Source organism: Callionymus lyra, chromosome 4, assembly GCF_982586985.1.
Source record: "Callionymus lyra chromosome 4, fCalLyr1.hap1.1, whole genome shotgun sequence".
In the NCBI taxonomy this organism is placed as follows: Eukaryota; Metazoa; Chordata; class Actinopteri; order Syngnathiformes; family Callionymidae; genus Callionymus; species Callionymus lyra.
Window position 1 is genome coordinate 27,986,459 of NC_141821.1, and position 21,012 is coordinate 28,007,470.

The following is a 21,012-nucleotide window of genomic DNA, read 5'->3' on the forward strand; positions in this document are numbered from 1 at the left end:
GGTCAGCCTTCGGCCTGGCTCAGGGGAAGGATGCCCTTGCTATGCACAGTCAACCACAGGCACCGTTGGAGGAGCGACAGGCTTCAGGCCCAGCAGGAAGACCACCGTCCTGTAATATGTAATTCATCTTTTTCTTGTTTAAAAATCATTTAAACTTTCAGCCAATTAAAAGGTGTCAGATCATTCAATATGGCAGGTTAAAGATTTTGAAAACATAACTTTAAATAAATTGATAATTAAAACATAATATTTCAGCTATGACTCTTATGTCAATGACAAAGATGACAGGTTTATGATGCTATAAATCAATATTCATCCACAATCGATGACTGCCATAGATCTAGAGGATGTAGACTAATATCCCACAGCATATCACAACAATTCAATACAGACTTGTTGAGAACTAAATCCAATATTTTTTAAACTTCATATTTGTGTGAAGAATGCTGTTAATATATGAAATAACCAGTAGTCAATTGAATAAGCTTCCATTTTGGTTTTATATACTTGTAAATCTGACACTAAAGGAGTCAGTGTCTCACCAACCATGAACCTCACCTCATGTCACTGTGTTTCTTATATTAAACTGGTCATCATTTACCACGCCATAACACTTCTGTGTCAAGCTCTGGATTCCTTCAATGAACTGGCAGATCGCTGATGACACTCACACAAACCCTTGGAGCCAAGGTTTCAAGCATGCAAGTTCAATAGTCAGAATGTTTCCCAGCCTTGTTAAACCATGGAAGTATAAATAAGAAAACGAATGTTCAGTGTTTACTAATAACAAAAAGGAATAAAATATCATGGTACATTTGCTCAAATGTTACTGTTAAATCGTACATCCATTTATTATACTGTTCCATCAGATGCTTGGTTACCCCACTTTTGAGCATTGAGTAAATTATCATGGCTTAATTTCACTGGTTACAATTGCAATATAAACCAGGGATTTTTATTATTTTTGGAATATCAGTGCCAAGCCATTACTTTTGAAATGGTGTTTGTGTATTAGACCAAACATTTAAACACTTGTACAGACAGTGTACAAGTCAGAACCGGTGCTATTACGGTACAGAATATTGGAACCAATCCCTCATGATGACATGACGCTAGAACCTGAGCCCAAACTTTTCCACTTAAAACTGCTGGTTTGAGTTGGCACAGGGATCCATGACACACTAAAAGATATCAGATACACCTAGAATAAGCTTTCCTGGCACACTTGATGATTTCTTACACAATTGAGTCTTCTTTTTAACAACATTAAACATTACAGAGAAAAGAAGTAAGAAAAAAAGGGTATTTGAAGTCTATCACTCTAGTATTAGAGCGAATCGATTTTCTTCTGTCATATTCCTTTTCGAGGAACCTGTTTCTCTAAACTCTTACGTAACGTAGTTAAGAATAACCATCGAAAGAGTTAATGTCGTCAATAATGAATCTTGCCAAAGACAACGTTCTCGTCCGACACCTCAGGATGTGAAACCGTTGACCGGCCTTCTACCTTGTGATCTCAGCATAGCATCTGGAGGGAAATTATTACGGGGCTAAATTGTAGGTTAGAATACGGCAGTAGCCTGACGCAGCATGTCGCTGCTGGAATGCTGACAAAAACCTGCGCCGGTTCATTTGTCCTAATTGGGTCGAGAAGCACCGGTTCTTGTTGCATCCTCACCTCTTCCGCTCTGTATGTTGCCGCTCTTCGCTTCACAAATCAAAGCCAATGAAATGTGTGTCTACATAAATATTGGCTCTTCAACCACAGGATCTCGCTAATGTTTTAAAACTAATGACTAAGGCTGTAGATCATCGTCTCCTAAGAGATTTGAGGGTGTGGCCAGATAATTACACATCTTTATTCACAGTCGTTCTCACACTGAGCCGTCATTGGTGGGAAGATCTTGTGAATCTGTGTTGTTGGCAGGGCACACATTTACACACACACACACACACACACACACAACAGGTCACTAAGGTGATTCTTTATAAATTGTTTCCATTGGACTGGCACGACTTGTGTCAACAGATCCATATACTGTGTATCAAGTGTATACTTCTACAGTACACTTCATTCATTTGTTCAAGGACAGACATTTTGTTAAAATGACAGTTGAATTGATCAATGATCCACTTCACAGCTGGCAGTTTTTCCATATAAATCGACTTTTGGGTCATAAACCTCATCTAAACCACACTATACAGTATTATTTTTATCATTTGCGTCTTCCTCTCTGGGCTGGTTCTGTCCCAACTTCTTTCGAAATGATAAACTATGCTGATTCACCGCAGTGATTACACATCACTCTAGTTAGCGTTTAAGCTTACGTAATAGCTACTATGACAGAAAAATAAAGACTATCAAAACTCACCATGAACATCCACTTTCTTGCTAATTTGCCTTCAGACAAGACCCTTACTCAGAAACCACGACCAAACCGATGACTTTATCCTTGATTTTACATGTTAACCATTTGTTGGGTGCAAACCTTTCTTTACGACTGTCCTACAAAGAGACTTTGTTAAGGCCTTCAAGTGTCCAGGAAGTAAATCAATAACACTGAAAATTGGCAAGTGAGTTAAACAGGTCAGGGCTGAGCGATCCAACCACATCAGAGCAGAGAAAACCTGACATTGTTTTAAGCCTCTAAACACTGGTCTCAAACTCAACTGGCCAGTAGCTAGCTAGGGGGTCTTTCATCAGATTCAGGTCAACTAATGTGTTGATTTAAGTGTGTCTTAAACAGATCTTGGACCTCTATTGTACTCATCAGTATGTGTCTCTTTTCATTGAAGAATGAACATATCACACACTTTTTCTCTGCTGTTATTGGTCAAGCGTCAGGGTTTGTCACCGCGTGCCATCAATCCCGGAAGTCTCCTCCTCCATGGGACTCGTTGTATAAACAAAGCAGGGCATGATGCTGACTGGAAGAAGTGTGAAGACCATTATTATGCTCTCGTTTGCTGAGATTTCAGACGAGGGAGAACTTTATAAAGTAATAACATTAAAAGAAAATACTGCATCTTGTTGGAGAGGAAGACTTCAACATTTTATATATATATATAGTTGTGAATTTAGGGCATTTTTCCTCATGTTACATTCTTTTGTTATCTGTTCCATCTTAATATGTAGTATATCATCGAATTAAGGTAGATTTGATGTGATGATCTTAATTCCTTAACCCTCTGGCGTTCAACAATCATCGAATCCCTTTGTTTTGCCCTCACTTTCTAAAAACGGACACAATAAATGGAGGGTTGCATAATATAATGTCATGGCTGCAAATGACCCACACGGGCCACTTAATAAGGGCCCCTGCCCTTAAATAGAAATGGGCCAGCCCTCCAGGCAGGTAAAACATTTTCAAATGGAAAAAACTAGTTTGTTATTTAAATGTGCTTTTCATTTAACATCCCAATTTTAGACACGACGCGTATTAAATCTTTAATAGAGATGGAGCCGCAAATCTTTTCATGACAGATGGCCATGGTCATAAAAACGGATCCTTGGCTGGACAAACCTAGACTTGGCTGGGTATGGATCCCTTAGCACTTACGCAACAAACCCAGCTGAAAATGGACAGGCTCATAGAAAAATGTTTTGCTCTGATGTTTACTCCTGGTACCCAGTATCCCTTCAGAGAATTGCATTGCAAGTGGCAAAAAAGTGGATACATGGGAGTAGTGTATAGACATTATGTTGGATGGAATACCTCGTAGAAGTTCGTGAGCACACACCGCCCCCCCCCGGGGAGCGGCCCTGCTGCGCCTCCTCCTCCCTCTCCAGTACGGCCCGGGAGTCTCTCAGCTTCCGGCCCAGTGCACGGGATCACCGGTCCGGTCCGGGATGCCTCAGTCTCGAGAAGCCCAATGACTCACGGGGTTTACTTTATCCGGCCTGGGATCGCGTGGGACAGGAGCGAACTTGCAGCGGCTTCTATAAGCGGAGGCGGGTCGATGACGGCGACACCGGCAGATATAACGTGACCGAACCTCCAGAACCGCAACACTTCCACCATGCTCCACATCCTCCTGCTCTTTCTACCTGTTCTTTTCTGCAGCCGGGGGGTGAGTCTGTGCGCAACACAGCACACACTGTTCATGCGATCCCGACCAACACTTCTTGTGTCTTTCAGCGGACTTTAGAACCTGGACCCGGTCCAGTCATCTCCACGCTGACCCCCGCAGGCAGCGGGAAAGGTACGTCAAAAATAGTTTGGTCATCAATATATCCAATGATATACTTTCAGTTGGATTCCAGCCTTTTTGCTTTTCATCCCACCTGTCGCAATCTCAGAGACCAGAGAAGTTCAAACCTGGGTGCATGCAGCCTGTATTTCCTACTTTGACTTATTATTTTACTTTATTGATGATTTATTTAGCAGTTATTACCAGTTTCTTAATATAACCATCAATGTTTGTTTTAGGACTTTATTCCTCCACTTTATTTTTGTTTATTGCACACCAAAAATATTTTAGTGAATTTAAAAATATAGTTTGAAAAAAAAAGGTGCTTTATATCAGATTTTTTTCAATAAAGGTTATATAATTTATAGTAAAATAATAATTGAAGCATATTTAGCTTGATTTTATTACGATCCTTTCTAGGCTGTTGCTCCTAAGCTTTGGAATGATCTTCCTCTCTCTTTGCGCCTGATGGAGTCCACTGACTTCTTCAAGAAACTTCTTAAGACTTTCTTATTCGTGCAGGCTTTTCCCTGATCTGGGACACCTGTGTTTTTTCTCTGTGTTATCTCGATCTTTTAGTATATATTTTTTGACTATTATTTTTTGGCTTGTTTAAGCGCTTTGTGACCCTGATCTAGAAAATCTAAATCACTTACTTACTTACTTACTTACTTACTTTTATACCTTTCACTCCATTATTTTTGCTTGATGGCCCCTATCTTAAGCCACTGTATCAAATGTGGCCCCTGAGGAAATGTAATTGCACACCCACACTGGGCGAGTCCAAAGTCAAGGCTGTCACATTGATATAGTCAAATCATTTGAAGCTGTCATTAGAATTAAATTTCAGATTTTTTTCCCTCAAAGTTTAATAAATGTTTTTCATATTGTGGTTGAAGCGTAAAATCTATGATGAAGTGGAGGAAACATTCCAAACAAGTCATCATAGACAATTGTGCCATTCTTACATGTTATTCTCACATCTGAAGGACATTTTCTGGAGGTATTATGATGACACACTTTTATTTGTGTGCAATACAATATGAGCGAAATATGGTTAAAATTACAGAGCAGTCAAATATATATATATTTTTTAATGCAATAATGGTTTCCCAATAGAGTCAAATGGCTTTTTAAATTTAGTTTATATCTGATGTCTTGTGTCGGCAGTTTTCACAACGTCAGGGAAAGAGTGTAAATTCCCGTTTCGTCAGGGTGGAAGGATTCATCATCACTGCATCAGCGAGCTCTTCAAAACTCCATGGTGAGTCCTGCTCATCTTCCTCTGACTATAAGTGTGTGTAATCATGGAATCAAGACATGTTTACTACACACATATCACCGCACACACGCACACTCACCCTGCTGAAGTGACATCATCATGTTTTGTAATGGTGTTATTTTCCATTACATGTCATGAACTTCATATTAGGTCGGAAACTGACTGCAAATACCACCAGAAATGGTGATTTACGTTTTTGCAGCTGCAAGATAATCCAAGGACACCGTGTGACCCGAAGGGCTACCATGAGTTTGGCTCACACTTGAAATAACTCAATATATATTATTATGGATCAATGATATTTCTCCAATGAACCAATCACATTATTGATTCTTGAATAATGACCGATGTGGCAACAAAAAAAGGAAACAAAAAATGTAACATAATAAGATGGTTATTGTATGAAAAATAGATATTTGCTCCTGAACAGCTCCTTTGGCGACCCTTGGTTCAAACTATCAGTCACATGTGGCCAAAATGGAGGACAAATAAATGCAGATACAGGTAAAAACAAATAAATTTAGGTAATCATTTGAATCCTTAACACAATCGAGGATTTCCACCAATTTGTTCTTAGCACTTGAAAATGCAGCATCTCTGATGGGATGAACCTTATCCTGCCTTTATGGACAGTTTACATTTAAAAAAACATTGTCTCATGTAATCTGAAGGCCTTCCACAAACTATACCAACCTTTTTCAAGTTCAAAGGCCAAGAAAGTACTGTTACCTTGAGTAAAATGTTACTTTTGCTTTTGAGTAAACTGTTAAATTTGTACTTGAGTAAAATGTTACTTTTGCTTTTGAATAAACTGTTAAATTTGCACTTGAGTAAAATGTTACTTACTGTACTTTTTTGTAACAGATTCGTAGAAGTTTGTGAGCACACACCGCCTCAACTGCTATTTAGCTGTAGAAAGATGTGAATCAGATATTATATATATATATATATATATATATATATATATATATATATATATATATATAACATATTGATCCTGTCTTGGTTGTTTTCGCGGATGTAGGTTTGTTTCGGTTTTGCACGATAAAAAGACCAAAACAAACCTAAACATCTTCATATTTTTTGGTAAATTAACATGTTAAAATTAATTGTCTGGGTTTTTGTTAATATTGTGCAGTGATTCTGATTTGTAATAACACATAGTCATACATGTTTTGTGTAATTGTGCACTTTGGCAAACTTGTGATTACATCAACATGTCATGGAGGAACGATATCCTCCAGAAGAGACATACCGGAACTGTGTCTGGGTTAGATATGGCGATAAAGAATTCTTGGAATTGGTGGTGGTTGACAATACCCACTTCATTTGATTCATTTTCAAGCACTAAGATGATATGGTGAAGTTATTTCCTCCACAAAAACAACAAACACATTAAATTAACTATGGATGCTGTTGTACATTATTGGAATGAATAATATAATAATATGGATAATATAAGTTTATAGTATCTGATTGACAATTGTTAAGATGTCATGTCCATTGTTAAGATTTCTTGCAATTTTAAATTATTATTTTTTATAGGAAATGTCTTAAAACTTATCTTAAAATTGTAACATCTCTCCAGGTTCCTGTACCCAACAAGACTTCACATGTAAACTAAGATAACCAAAAAGAAGAAGTAGAATGCCGTCAAGCTGTTTTATTGAAAAATTAATGAAGTATTTTCAAAGAAAAGGTATTTTATACAATGTATCTTTTTAACCTGGTTGTTAACCAAGAAGTACTTATTATTTCCACAGTTCCAAAATCTTGCCAATAAAACAAATGGTTTTGGGATTTAAAAATAGCCAAAACTCTTCACCGTGGACCATACTTGGGGATTGCAGCGCCCAGACCCCTGTCTAACAGTATTTTACAATTCCACCACTTTAATTATACATAACTGAGATCCGTGACTGAGATGTTACATCTGTTTTTAAGTGAAATGTTACATTTGTACTGTAGTAAAGTTTTACTTTAGTACTTGAGTAGGTGTTACACTTTTGTACTTTATTATAATATTACTTTTGTACTTAAGTAAAATGCTACTTTTTAATTGAGTAAAATGTTTCTTGAGTGAATGATGCTTTTATAATCCAATAATTACTGGGTAAAAATTACTTTTGTACTTGAGGAAAATGTTACTTTTATACGTGAATGTGTGTTACTTCTGAACATTCCCTTTTATACTTGAGTAAATGTTACATTTTCAATTGAGTAAAAGGTCCCTTTTGTAAAATGTCATGTACCACACAAACCTTAACAACACTTTGAACTTTCTTTAAATGTCATGAGATGCTCTCATCTGAGGCAACAACTGATGCTGAAAGTGTATCACTGGCGCTGGTTCCGTTCCTAAAACAAGACACTGAAGGTCACACTGGATCTTTACCTGTCATCTATCTATGAGTGAAGATTTTGGTCACAGTGTAGATCTCCAGGATTGTCTCACTGCATGTCTCAACATTGCAGTGTCAAAGAGAAGTTTTCCACAAGAGAAATAAGCTGATGAGGTCTATCAACAGAATTGATCTCATGTTCCTCACAGTTGCATCCACAGTGACAAAAGGAATCCAGCTCCTCAGGAGACATGAATGGACTGATACGATTACGTACTTAGGTCCTCCTACACATCCTGCTACTTCAGCCTGTGACGCTGCATTGTTCAGTGATGTGCTCACGAGCGTATAAAAGAGCTCCCGGGGCCTCCAGGTATGAATGTAGAATGAATAAATGTGCCGGTCTTTGATAAGAAATATGTGTGGGATCATAATTCAGCCTCCACACAGTGTGTGATGACACACAAGAAGACGTCATTATGATGATGCCTACATTATAAAGAGCATCATGGCCGTCGATCTGCAGGTTCAAGTTTGAGGCCCTTAGAGAAGAGCTTTGAGTGTATGATGGTGCAACACACTGAGCCAGAAGGAAAAGACTTTCGTTACAGTAGACGTGGGGAAAATGTGCCGGTAGGACACATGAGGGTCATCTAAGTGGCAGCACTGAGATGCTGATGTTGTGTACAAGGGAGGGCCAGGTGTGACAAGACAGTGAATGATGAGACACAAAATACAATGAACGGGTCACAGCAGGTCCTGAATCAGATAACTTTTGTTGAACTAAATATGTATATTTTTGCGTCATGGTTTGGTTTGGGTCATTTAGCAGAGACATTGATTCAAAGCAGCCTAGAAAAGTGCCTTTTATTTTTACATTTTATTCATGTTAAGCTCTAAAGATTCAAACAAATTTAAGTCTGATTCAATTTTAAACTTTTTGTAGAACCTTTCTTAAGATATATACCTTGTACATGGAAGTACTGTGAGACTTCCATAAACATGTCGGGAAAGTTCTGACACAGGAAAAGTATTAAAGTAAATTATAGGAGTTGTAGTTTTGGAAGTGTCACCGAAAGAAGAGATAAAAATGGATGTGTGGGAATCCCTGCTGTCACTCCACTTGAGAACAGATTTTTGGATTAAGACTTTTCCTTTGTAGGTTAAATAGACAGGCAACAACCTGCCAATGACTTACTTTAAATACGACATAATTCGACATAATGATGATCGTTAATAAGAAGGATCCAAGAGAGATATAGACTTGAAGAGTGCTAGAAACATCGTCTTTAATGTGTTTTGTTGATTTCTTTTATCAACCTTGTGTGTGAGATGATGTAATCTACGAGATGCGACTTGTCCTACGATCATTGTATTTACATTTCTGACGTGATGTTTTACCTTCGACAGGTGCTCTCTCACCTCGAACTTCGACCGAGACAGGATGGGAGGATACTGTGCGCTGGAGAACCGTGGGTCAAACGGTCAGAGCCTTCACCGAAAGTCGCTCTGCGCTTTCACTTTGTTAACTTGTTTGTCTCCGTGTCTCAGCTTCCGTCCACACCTCGCGCCGACCCACCGACCCGTGTCGAGGGAGTCCGTGTCAGAATGGAGGATTGTGCAGAAGCTACCCGGACTCACCGAGCTCTGAGTGCCAGTGTCCAGAGGCTTTCTCTGGGAGACTGTGTGAGCAGAGTAAGTGTCAGTGGTTGGATTGAGTGAGGTCGTCCACCATCTTTCCTTCTGTGTGTTTTTATAGTGTTTAGTCGTCCCTCCATTGTTTATGTTCAACAATTCTGCACACGTCCAGTGTAGTGAACCTGAAACAGTGATAAAGTGAAAGCACTTTAAAATGTGTGTGCAAATGTAAAGTGCATTATAAATAAAACATATTATTATTATTATTATTAAGTAAGTAAGTAATGATTATTTCTAGAGTGCCTATCTAGACCAGGGTCAAAAATTGATGTTTGTCTAAATCTGACCAAGATCCTCATTTAAATTCTCATGAGACGTTAAACAAAAAAGTTGAACTGAGCTAAATATATATTTTAAAACAAAAATGTCAAATTACGTTAAATGTCCGAGGTTCCAAATCCAGCATACACATTTATTTAGAAAGCAAGATAGTAAGTAAGTAAGTAAGTAAGTAATATTTATTTATATAGCGCTTTTCGAGACCAGGGTCACAAAGCGCTTTAACAAACAAAACAATACTCAAAACAGTACATACTTCAAAGATCAAGACAAGCTCTTATTGTGTCAGTTTCTTGTTTTGTTTTCCTGGTGTGTTAAAAAAAAAGTCTGTCAATACTTCATATGAACCATTGCTGTAACACAGTTTGGTGGTCACATGACACTCAGAGACCAGTGTGTGGTCCAGACAAAGTTACACTTTGAAGACAACACTCTTAAAATAACAGCTATAAAGTTATACTACATGAATCTTAGAGTCATGACTGTTAGGAAATAAACCATCACTACAGGTATTATGAAAATATATAATTATGTCATAATGTTACATATTGTTTCTTTAATGCATTTATTTCCATTCAAATTACTTATTAAAACAAAAACAACGACTCAAATCAGATTTTTTCTTACTTACTATTTATTTTTTAATAAAGCTCTTTTTCTTTGAAATTTCTGTCTTGTGGCTTGAGCTTCACTCACCTGGTCACATGACATGTCACCTGAAATTGAACAACCCCATCCATCTATTCCTGTCCAATATGTTGTCTTTGCACCGACCATGTGTAAATATTTTGTACAACCTCCTTTTAATCTTGTTCTCTGTTCAATGATTTTTTTCATTTTCTATTTCATACACTCCAGTAAACTGGAAACATTGAGCATTAAGTCACAGTGGTTGTTCATCAGCAGGCCAGGGCTCACAGATGTTTCATTTGTTGCCTGCCCTGGAAGCAGTGAAAGCTCGCCCTTCATGTCTCCTCTCTTCCTCTGTTCCAGGGAAGTGCTATGAAACCCTACACCTGCACTATTATGACACCGGAGAGTCATGGGGACGGATCAACCTCCGTAACGTGGAACAATGCTCGTGTGAGGCCGGAGACGTCAGGTGTGAGCGAGTGCCCTACACAAGTAAGAACACCTTTTCATCTCTTCCTGCAGCGTCTCTGGTCGGAAGGAATGAAACCCAGCAGGGGATTGATCGAAGCTTAGATTATATTTGGACACCTGACATGTGAGACTCGACCTCGAACGACTCCTGCGCTGAGCTCTAGTGAGCGCCCTTCCCAAGCTTTGATCACAGCTCCATAGTTACTCAAACTTGTAATGGAAGATTCTATGACTCAGTGTGACTAAGTATTTTAGGACACGCCCCGCTGGTCCTTTTGGAGGGTTCACTTCAATAGGGGGGCGTTCAGGGATGTGTGGCAGGATCCCATCCGTGTAAGACTTGAAAGTGGTTGGGCGGTTTCGTGCTTCCTCAGCCGAAACTTTATTTTGTTATACGGATCGGGGCAGTTCTCCCAGTAATAATAACATTGTATAAAGTGATAGCCCCACAAGGCTGGAGATGCTCTTAAGATATGCTTCTTCTCTGCCGGACCAGTGGAGTCAACAGCTCTCCTCAGTCGAGGGTGAAGCAACCAATCAAGCCGGTGTTGGTTTTGTTTTAGGCCAGTGGTTTTCAAAGTGTGGGATAGTGAGCCTCCATCCTTGTGTATTCTTAAAACATGTGTTTAAACCTGTATTTGTGCTCGGATATCTTTTTTTCTGTGTATGTTTTTAACACATTCATAACATCTTTGGATTGTTTTAACATGTTTTCAAAGATATATCGTAAAGTGATCCAGTATTCAAACTTCACTCATTTTCTACTCACCCTCACAACTCTCTAAACTTAGGAAAATGATGACACAACACAATCTGGAGCTTGTAATCCATGTGTTTGTGTCTTCTCGTTTATACTATTGTAAAAGTTTATTTGGTGTCTAAACAAGAAGGAGCTGCTTCGCCTGCAGTTAATACAAAACTCTGCAGCGAGAATTCTGAGCCGCTCTAGTAGAAGAACTCACATTTCCCTGATTCTTAAAACTCTTCACTGGCTGCTAGTTAATTCAACTTTAAAATTCTTGTTCTTACTTTCAGATCTATTCATGGTCAGGCTCTACCTTACATCCAAACACTTCCATACTGCTTGTCTGTAATGTCCATCTTTTATTTCAGCCTCGACATGAATAATTGTTTTGATAAAACCTAAACATGTCTATATTTTAAGATTGTTTGTTGCACAAGCTAAAGAACCAACATGCTACACAGAATGCGTGTAAATATTGCTAGTGTGTCTTGACAAAGATGAAAATGGCGACAACTCAGCGCCAGTAGCTACATTTAAATGGACATACATTTTTGCCTATAACTCTAAAGGGGAACAGATTACTCTGAAAATAATCCCAACCTTTAGTCGATATGAGGGTGAGTAGAAAAAAAGTAAACTATCCTTTCTGTGTATGAATATTTCGTTTTTAAGATTATATTAATATTAACATATTTTAAAGCTTATATTTGAACATTTCATGTTATATTTTAATCTTTAATGGTTTAATTATTTTATTTTTACATTTAAGACATGTCTGTGGTATTAATGATTTCATTTTAATACATTTAAACACTAAGAAACAAAAATGTACTTAATTCAACCAAACATACCTATTAAAGCCTATTTGTGTAATTATTCAAATTATTTTTTAAATAATAAAAGACTTTTGTCTTTTGTTTAATCCTCACCCCAACTTTCACTTGCACAGAACTTGCACATTTTGCCCCATGAATGTTTGTACTCACGGACCATATGTTTAGACTTTCCCTCCAGGTTTATTTATTCTGCCGCTGCACCTTCCCTGCGCCTCAAACTGAGTTTTTCTGATGGGGCTTGATGTGTTCCAGAATGTCGAGCGAACCCATGTCAGAACGGAGGATTGTGTCGAATGATCAGTGACACCGGCAAGAAAGTGTGTTACTGCAGGCAAGGCTACAGCGGTCCGGACTGCAGTCTTGGTGAGAGCCATCTTTGTTTTGATGACCTGTAATAATCTGTCCATCAAAAACTCAATAATTATGAATACTTTTACCGATACGTATAGTTTAAATCGAATCTATATTTCTCTCTTTTCATTTTTACAATATTTCAGAAGGTCTTGAACTGGCTCCATGTGTTAAGCATGCTATTATATTGAACTTTCCTCCTGGACCTGTGATCACAGATGTTCTCTTGTGTTTCAGAACCAGACACAGAGTGCTTCTCCAGCCGGGGCAGAGGTTACAGAGGGCTGGCCAACACCACGCAGTCCGGCGCTAAGTGTCTGCCCTGGAACTCTGAGCTGCTGTACGATGAGTTGCACGTGGGCACTGTGGCAGCGTCGCCCCTCAGAGGCCTCGGAGAACACGCCTACTGCAGGTGTGTCCTCGCATGATCCACTCGCAGCGATACATGTTGACGTTAAAAGTACAAGACTAGTTTGTTGTCCATCAGGACTTCTTGTTCCTCAGAATGAACCAACAATCTTCCTTAAAGCACATGTTAAGTCGTAAAGTGTGTGACACTGACGTCAGGCGTTCTGCATGCTCAGCTGAATTGACTGAGATTCTGCCAAAGGTTGTGAAATCAAGCTGTGATATTTCATTTTCAACCAGATCTGCTGATTACTCAACACACTTGAAGACTTGAAAAAAATCATATCTTGTGTCTTGTTAGAGTGAAAGGGAACTAAGATCCCCTTTTTTTAATTGAAAAGTTATTAAATATATATTTTGTTTATTACCATTTACTACCAAATCTGTCACATGAACCCACAATACTGTCACTCTTCAAATATCATCTAGATAAAAGTATCTTTATTGAGCTTCAACCATGTATAATTCACTACGCATCCACTTTTCATCCTCAAGTTGGAACCTCAGTCAGTGATGATCATTATTATGACTTCTCTCTATACATCCACCTCTTCCTTTCTGCTGAAACTGTTGCTATGACTACAGAGCTTGTTAGCGATAGTTTTCTTTTTTTAAAAGACAAGATATCCTGTAGGTATAAATAGTTCTGACAAACCTTCCAAACACTAACATGTGTGTAATGGGACTCAAAGTCAACTCTAGTCGATCAAGGCAGGTCTTTCTAAACAACACAGAAGAAAGGAAAAGTGGACTCTCAGGCAGAAATATATTCCTCTGACTAATGCCATCAGTTCAAAACAATGATGTCATGCTCGTTTCTGTGCGCACAGGAATCCAGATGGAGACAACATGCCCTGGTGTTACACGCTGAATGACGGCGCCATCTCCTGGGAGTATTGTGACATTCCTCCTTGTGTCATGGCTATGTGTGAGTCAACTATCCACGCTTCTAAAGACATTTTCTCCACGTTAGTTGGTAGACTAGATTTTTTTTTGTATTAAGCGAGACACCTTTTTTAGGAAATATAGTCACATTCCTGACAACTAAAAGAATAATGTAATAATTTTCACATTATGGTCACATGATAACCCATTTGTAATTGAAGGAATTTATCATTGTAGTAAATAGATTCCAAAACCTGTCAGTGTTGTTAATCGATCAACTCATCTCGCGCTGTAGAAACAGTGATTATATCTTTTAATAACAAGGACTAGAGGAAGGTGGAATGTGGCGAGAGACTTGGCGCAGGTGTGTGTGTTGTGCTGCCAGCAGTGTGCTTGGACTCTACCAGCTGTGTCTCTGACAGATGTGTGTAGCTCTTTTGGAATAGAGTTTGTTTGCTCTTCGGGGACGATTAATAATGCGTTATTAAGAGAGATATTAAGAGGTGTGTGTTCAGAGATACTGCATTGTTCATGGTGCTACTTTCTTGGGTCAGTATTCAACTAGTTGGAATCAGGCGTGAAAAAGTTCATGTGAAAACATTCAAACACTTTGGTGCCACTGATTCAGAGAACCTGGACTCTTGGAGATGTTGTTAAAGTTTTCAAGCTGCAGGTCGTCTTAGGCGGTTTAACACACACACTTTATAATGTGCTGGACACACACCAGAGCACTTTCAGGGCCAGACTCATTCCTCTGAGGTGCAACACAGTAACTCTGTGATCAACACCTCAGACGTACACACAAGCACTCGCTCAGGTCTTTGTGTGTACGTCTGAGGTGAACAATAAAGTTCTGTAAAGGCCCACATTGTGTGCTATGACTATGACCATGGAGGAAAATAAAAAAAGGGATACAGAAAAAGCCTTGGAATGATGGAGCAACTTCAAAATTTATGAAAAGTTTATTATATTACACACTAAACAAATTGTACATTATTTCATTTTTTTACATTTATTTCAGTTAAATATTTTCAATATAACTGATCAAATAACTAGAAAACATTTAAAAAAAATTATATAAAGAAACTTTATTTCCAAATAGATTTTCAACTTATTTTGACAGACAATAAAAATAAAAACGTTGTAAAACTAATATTATCCAGGTTTAAGGTCAAAGGGTATTTGGAATATGTGAAACTAGCATTAAATTAAAATATTATTTTTTAACATTATTTTCAAATAATGTTTGTTCACTTTTTCATTCAGAATACTTTTGTAAGAAAAAAGGATATAAAACGTTTTTCAAGTTCGATTATAATGGATTTCTTTTTACAATAAGTAAGTTAGTAAGTAAATTATAAGTACATTTTTTAAAGTACATTTTATGTACAGACCAAGAACATCTATATATTGTTTTTTTTTTATTCACTCTGACCTCACTAAGGGCTACATGTGGACCCTGGACCGCACTTGACAATGTCTGCTTTAAAATGTTATGGTTACAGACTTCGTTGCAAGTATTTTGTGAGGGATACGGTTATATTAATCTTTTTATTTTATATATTCTTGAGAGGAAAATTCAGTCTGTGTCCTGACGAGCTGCCACTCAGGCGCACTGTTGGCATTAAACTCTAACACTGGAAAAGTCTGAGCCTTAAAGAAAAAATGGATTATAAACGTATAATTTTGATTCTGTATCTTTAATTGGTAGAATGGTGAGTTAAAAGGACCTGTTACTAATCCTGTTTTTTGTCTACAGCCTCTTCTAGAAGAGTCAGCATCAACGCCATCCCAGGAGCGAATAAGCCAACGACGTTCAAACCAGCCAAGAGGCCTTCGTGTGGGACGGTGCACAAGAAGCGCTTGACTGTGTCTAGAGGAAGAATCCTTGGCGGAAGCTCCGCGCTGCCTGGTACTCACCCTTGGGTGGCAGCCATTTACGAGGGCGAGTCCTTCTTTTGTGCTGGAACTCTAGTTTCCTCCTGCTGGATCGTCTCGGCGGCACATTGCTTCTTTGACAAGTAAGTCTTATTGAAAATATATTCAACGTACTTTGTTTAAACCGAAAAAAAAGGGATATTATAAATGATTGTGGATACATAATAAGAACGATTTTTTTTTCATTTTTTTAACCTTTTTTTCATTATTTACCCATTTTTTACCCCTTTTTTACCCAAATATGTTTGTGGTATCCCTTCCCTTGCTCAAGGTGGAAAACCCACACCATTGCATATTTATTTCTAGTAGCCAGGGAGGTTGAGGCTGAGATAACACAAGGGATACCACAAACACATTTGTGTTCAGGCCTGCGGGTCATCTTGACTCCGAGAGAACACAATGGGTTAAAGGTGTAAATAGCATCTGTGGCAATAAATATGTAATATCGGTAACATACTGAAATGCAGTTTATTTGTAGTTGTGTAAATGTGGCTGCAGAATTTGAAGAACAATAATAAAAGAAGATATTTTCCGTTCGCCTGTGAATATTGTTCGCCTGAATAAGGGGATGGCTCAAGGGTTTTGTAAAAATGTATAACATATATAAATGTATTCAGTGTATAAACCACAAAAGTAGGAGTATGTACAGCAGAAATAAGTTTCCTACCAGTCCACTCCTACTGTGTTGCAATTGGTCAAGGTCAGTATATGAACAGAATATTTACTATTTAATAATGTACCACGACTTCAGTTACATGTCACCATGGATTGCTAACATTGTGAACAGTGCAGATGATTATACAAAATATATAAATACAGTATGTTTTACAGTATCATATGATGGAGAATCATTGAAAGTCATTTTCAAAATACATGTCAATGTAAATATTCCAGAATCCGAAGAAATAATATTGATTTTTTTATTCTAAGGAAGGTTTTCAGTATAGATTATATTACAATTTTAATGTGATGGTAAACCGAAAAAAACCCCAGTTTTAACAAAAGCGAATGCAAATCGTGATTTGATCAAACAGCAACTCCTCAGTTACCTTTGAATGCCTCAGTCAAATATATCATCTAAATGGAACATTTAATGACTCTAAACTACTGTACAAATCTAATCTAAGCACAAATGTTTGCATCGCTGGTTAAAACAAAAACAATTCTATCCATTGGTCATATTTTTTTTCTTAAACAATAAGTAAATATCTATAATGCGGTGAGGCGGCACACAATGTTATCTATAATGTTTAATGGAAGCCAATATTATTTCCTTTCGATGCGTGTGGTTACAAATGTTGTCAGAAACACTACGATATATATTTCAAGCTCCAGATACTTTGGTATCTTTGGTGCAGAGGTCGTGTGCTCGACGCTTAAAAGCCTTTGACCCTCAGCATCCCGGCGTTATGGACTTGCCTATAATTAGACAAACAGTTCGAGGAAAACCTAAAAAGGTCTCACGCTTCTCGTCTGTTTACATGCACAAGCATCCGTCACCTTGTGATGTCAATTACTAGGAATGTGTTCTCAGTCAAGGTCACTGAGGCGCTTTCAGCTGGAAACTGGTCAGAAATACAATATCTAGAGTCATGGTCAGGCTTTATATTTAATATTAAGGCAACAATTATTACCCCCTTATTTGTATCTTGACCTAACCCTTGTGTTGTCTTAGGGTCAAGGTGACCTGACAGCCCTAAAAAAAAGGTGTTTGTGGTATCCCTTGTGTTGCCACTTGGCCACGGTGAACGACCTTTGCCGGCTTTAAGAAATACACATGCAGTTGTGGAGGTTGTTAGTTATTTGTTTTCGGAACATCGGGTCACATTGACCCTGAGCTAACACAAGGGTTATTAATAAGTCATGATACAACGCACCTGTGGTACCAGATGTCAGTGGAGTTCACGGAAAAGAGAAGAATAATTCAACATTGACAGAAAGAGAAAGGAAGATCACACTTTACAGCTCAAATGAAACACTAAGTATATGATAAAAAATGGTGAATTCTGGTAAACCCTTGTGTTGAGATCTGCCCAGAGTATCTCATGGCTGCCACAATGTAGTCGCTTTCTTAAGTCAAATGAAATGTAAACGATTACTAAATGTAAAAGGTATTAAAAATAAAACTGAGGCAGGTGTAGACGTGCCTTGATCTATGGCTTGTTTCAGAATGTAAAGTTAAATAGATTTCCAATGCATCACCCGCCTCTCACCCTGTGTAGCTGGGATAGGCTCCAGATCCTCGAGACTGAGTTATGGAAATAGGGGAAGATTTAGCTGATTCATGATTTGTGTGGTTATCTTTATTTATTATATTTATTATATGATTGAAGTCAAGGAGATCCTTCAAGAAATTCAACTACATAAAATAAAATCTACTAATAAATGTAAAATTGTATATATATATATATATATATATATATATATATATGTAAGCTGTGTAATTAATCAAACCTGCTTGTCTTCTGCAGCCCCTTCCCAAGTCAACTACGTGTGGTTCTGGGTCAGCAGAACTTAAACGTCACAAATCCCAACAGCAAAACCTTCCGAGTGGCCAAATACGTCTTTCACAAGCACTTTGTCAGCTTCGATGCAACGCAACATGACATAGGTAATCATCTCTGTCTCACACACACGCGATTGTGACTCACCTGAGCGGCTGTGTGTATGCGTGTGCAGCTGTGTGAACAAATGTGTGTAGCAGTTGTGTAAACAGTGAGATTGTCTAGAGAGTGTGTCACTTTTGGATTCTCGTTCACCTCAGACAATTATACAATGAGAGTAGTTTGTGCAGATGAATACACAATACCTACTTTCACTCACAACTCCACAACTCTGTGTGCTAGTCCTGATCAGGCTGGAGAAGCAGGACGGCCACTGTGTGAAGAAGACCCCGTTCATCAGGCCCATCTGTCTGCCGGACAAAAGCACAGTGTTTCCTGACGACTATTGCTGCGGCATCAGCGGCTGGGGATCCATGGGCGAGAGTCAGTTCCTTTTTTTTTTTTTCTGTCTTCCTCTTTCCGACGGTTGAAGGTTCAAATCTCGGTGTGATGTCGTCCCGACAGAGAAGAAGGGTTTCACCACTCTACAGGAGGCCGGAGTCCGACTGATTTCACAGGACACCTGCACGAAACCGGAGGTTTATGGAAACCATGTGACTGACGGGATGATCTGCGCTGGACTGAGCGGCTGCGCCGACGCATGTCAGGTTTGTATTTTCATTTAGAATTAATTATGGGATAAATCAATTACTGTCATGGTTATTTTTGAAATTCTCACCTCAAAATTGACTATTTATCATTTCTAGTTCTGGCTCTAATTATTTAGACAAAAGAAAAAGACTCAAGTTAATGGCTTTTTTCAGATATTCTTAAGTGATGTTAAACATTTGATCAATTGTTTGTTCATGACTCACTCTTCCAGAAGAGCGATGATGGTTATGTGATACTAATATAACTGTTATTATACGCTTTATTAAAAAAAAAATGACAGACTTTGTGTCAAGTCAGAATAAATGAGTATAAGTAGGTCATTTATATTTGTAAAGCACCTTACTGTATATATACTGTATACACCTCACATGGATGACTATGATCATAGCTTTACTACTATAGATAGCAAAATAAATTTGGATTTTGAAAACCTTTTTTTCTTTTGCTCATTTTTAATATGTTCAATTGACCTACAAACACAACATAGACAAAATCATCTGTCATACTAAACTTTTTGGAGCCACAATCACAGAAAGAGAGTAGCAATAAGGTAGCATATTGGTATAAAGCCACCTTTTTAAATCCAAACTGTGCAGTTTTATTTTCTCAAAAATGACAGAAGATTTTAAAGAATCTCAATAAGTGAGATGAGGATAGAAGATTTGTTGAGAAGAGCAGATGAAACCGAAACATCTGCCTCGAATCATTTCTCGGTTCACGATCAGGACATTTTTGAACGAGATAACAGTCTGTGATGTTTTTATGAAAGTGAAGTATCAGCCAGAGCTTTGATGTCTCTCTTCTCATATTAAAGGTCAGTTTTACAACGCAGATGGTAATAAAAAAACGTGGCAAGATGTCACCGGTGTCAACAAGGAACAACTATCAGAACTAATATGCAAGTTACTATCTAAGCCTCCATTTGACAGACAATTATTGAGCTCATGAAGTGTAACATTGTGTACTGCCTCTTCGTGACAAGCTTTAAACAACCTACGTCTTTTCTATTTTGGAGTTTGTTGGATGAGAAACCTTCCTGTTATGTTGGTGAGTTATTCATAACAGTGACATAAAGCAGTAGTTTGCAACATTAATGGGGATTCCCCTCTGAAGTCGGTGTGCGTACATTCATCTTGGATTCAACTGTCTGACTCACTCTGTGTGCACAAATATTTATGAGCGAGCATCTGAGTGTGTGTGTGTGTGTCTCCCTCCTCAGGGTGACTCGGGGGGCCCTCTGGCCTGCGAGAGGGACGACGTCAGCTTCCTGTTTGGGATCATCAGCTGGGGCGACGGCTGCGGACGCACTGGAAAACCCGGTGTTTACACCCGAGTGACAAACTACATTGACTGGATCAAGTCAGTCATCCAACGCAAACCTAAAAATGCTTTATGACAGAGGTTTTTGAACTTTAATCAACATTTTGTATTTTCTATGCATTGTACAAAACATTTTATTTTTTATTTTTTGTGAAACTTGTTTATACTGAATAAAAGTTTGTATAATTTTCAAAATAAATGAATATCCTGATGGTTTCTCTCTCTTTGCGCTTGATGGATCTACTGACTCCTTGAAGAAACATCTTAAGACGTTTTTATTTGTTCAGGCTTTTCCTTGATTTTCTTGAACTCCTGTTGTGTTATCAGTTTTATCTTGATCTTTAAAGTATATACTTTATTTAGTATTGTTTTGATTGCTTAAGCGCTTTGTGACCCTGGTCTGGAAAAGCGCTATATA

At 38.1% G+C, this 21,012-nt stretch overlaps 1 protein-coding gene across 1 annotated transcript; it reads left to right on the forward strand.

Moving 5' to 3' along the window:
* The first annotated feature begins 3,854 nt into the window (after positions 1 to 3,854).
* hgfac (HGF activator) lies at positions 3,855 to 20,805 on the forward strand. Its single transcript, XM_087788165.1, has 14 exons — positions 3,855 to 4,071; positions 4,140 to 4,203; positions 5,362 to 5,455; positions 9,226 to 9,299; positions 9,367 to 9,510; positions 10,786 to 10,917; positions 12,730 to 12,840; positions 13,066 to 13,240; positions 14,067 to 14,164; positions 15,881 to 16,142; positions 18,531 to 18,670; positions 18,906 to 19,046; positions 19,128 to 19,270; positions 20,494 to 20,805. Exons 1-14 carry the CDS (start codon positions 4,021 to 4,023, stop codon positions 20,668 to 20,670), a joined length of 1,806 nt encoding a protein of 601 aa, XP_087644291.1. The 5' UTR covers positions 3,855 to 4,020; the 3' UTR covers positions 20,671 to 20,805.
* Positions 20,806 to 21,012: the final 207 nt, after the last annotated feature.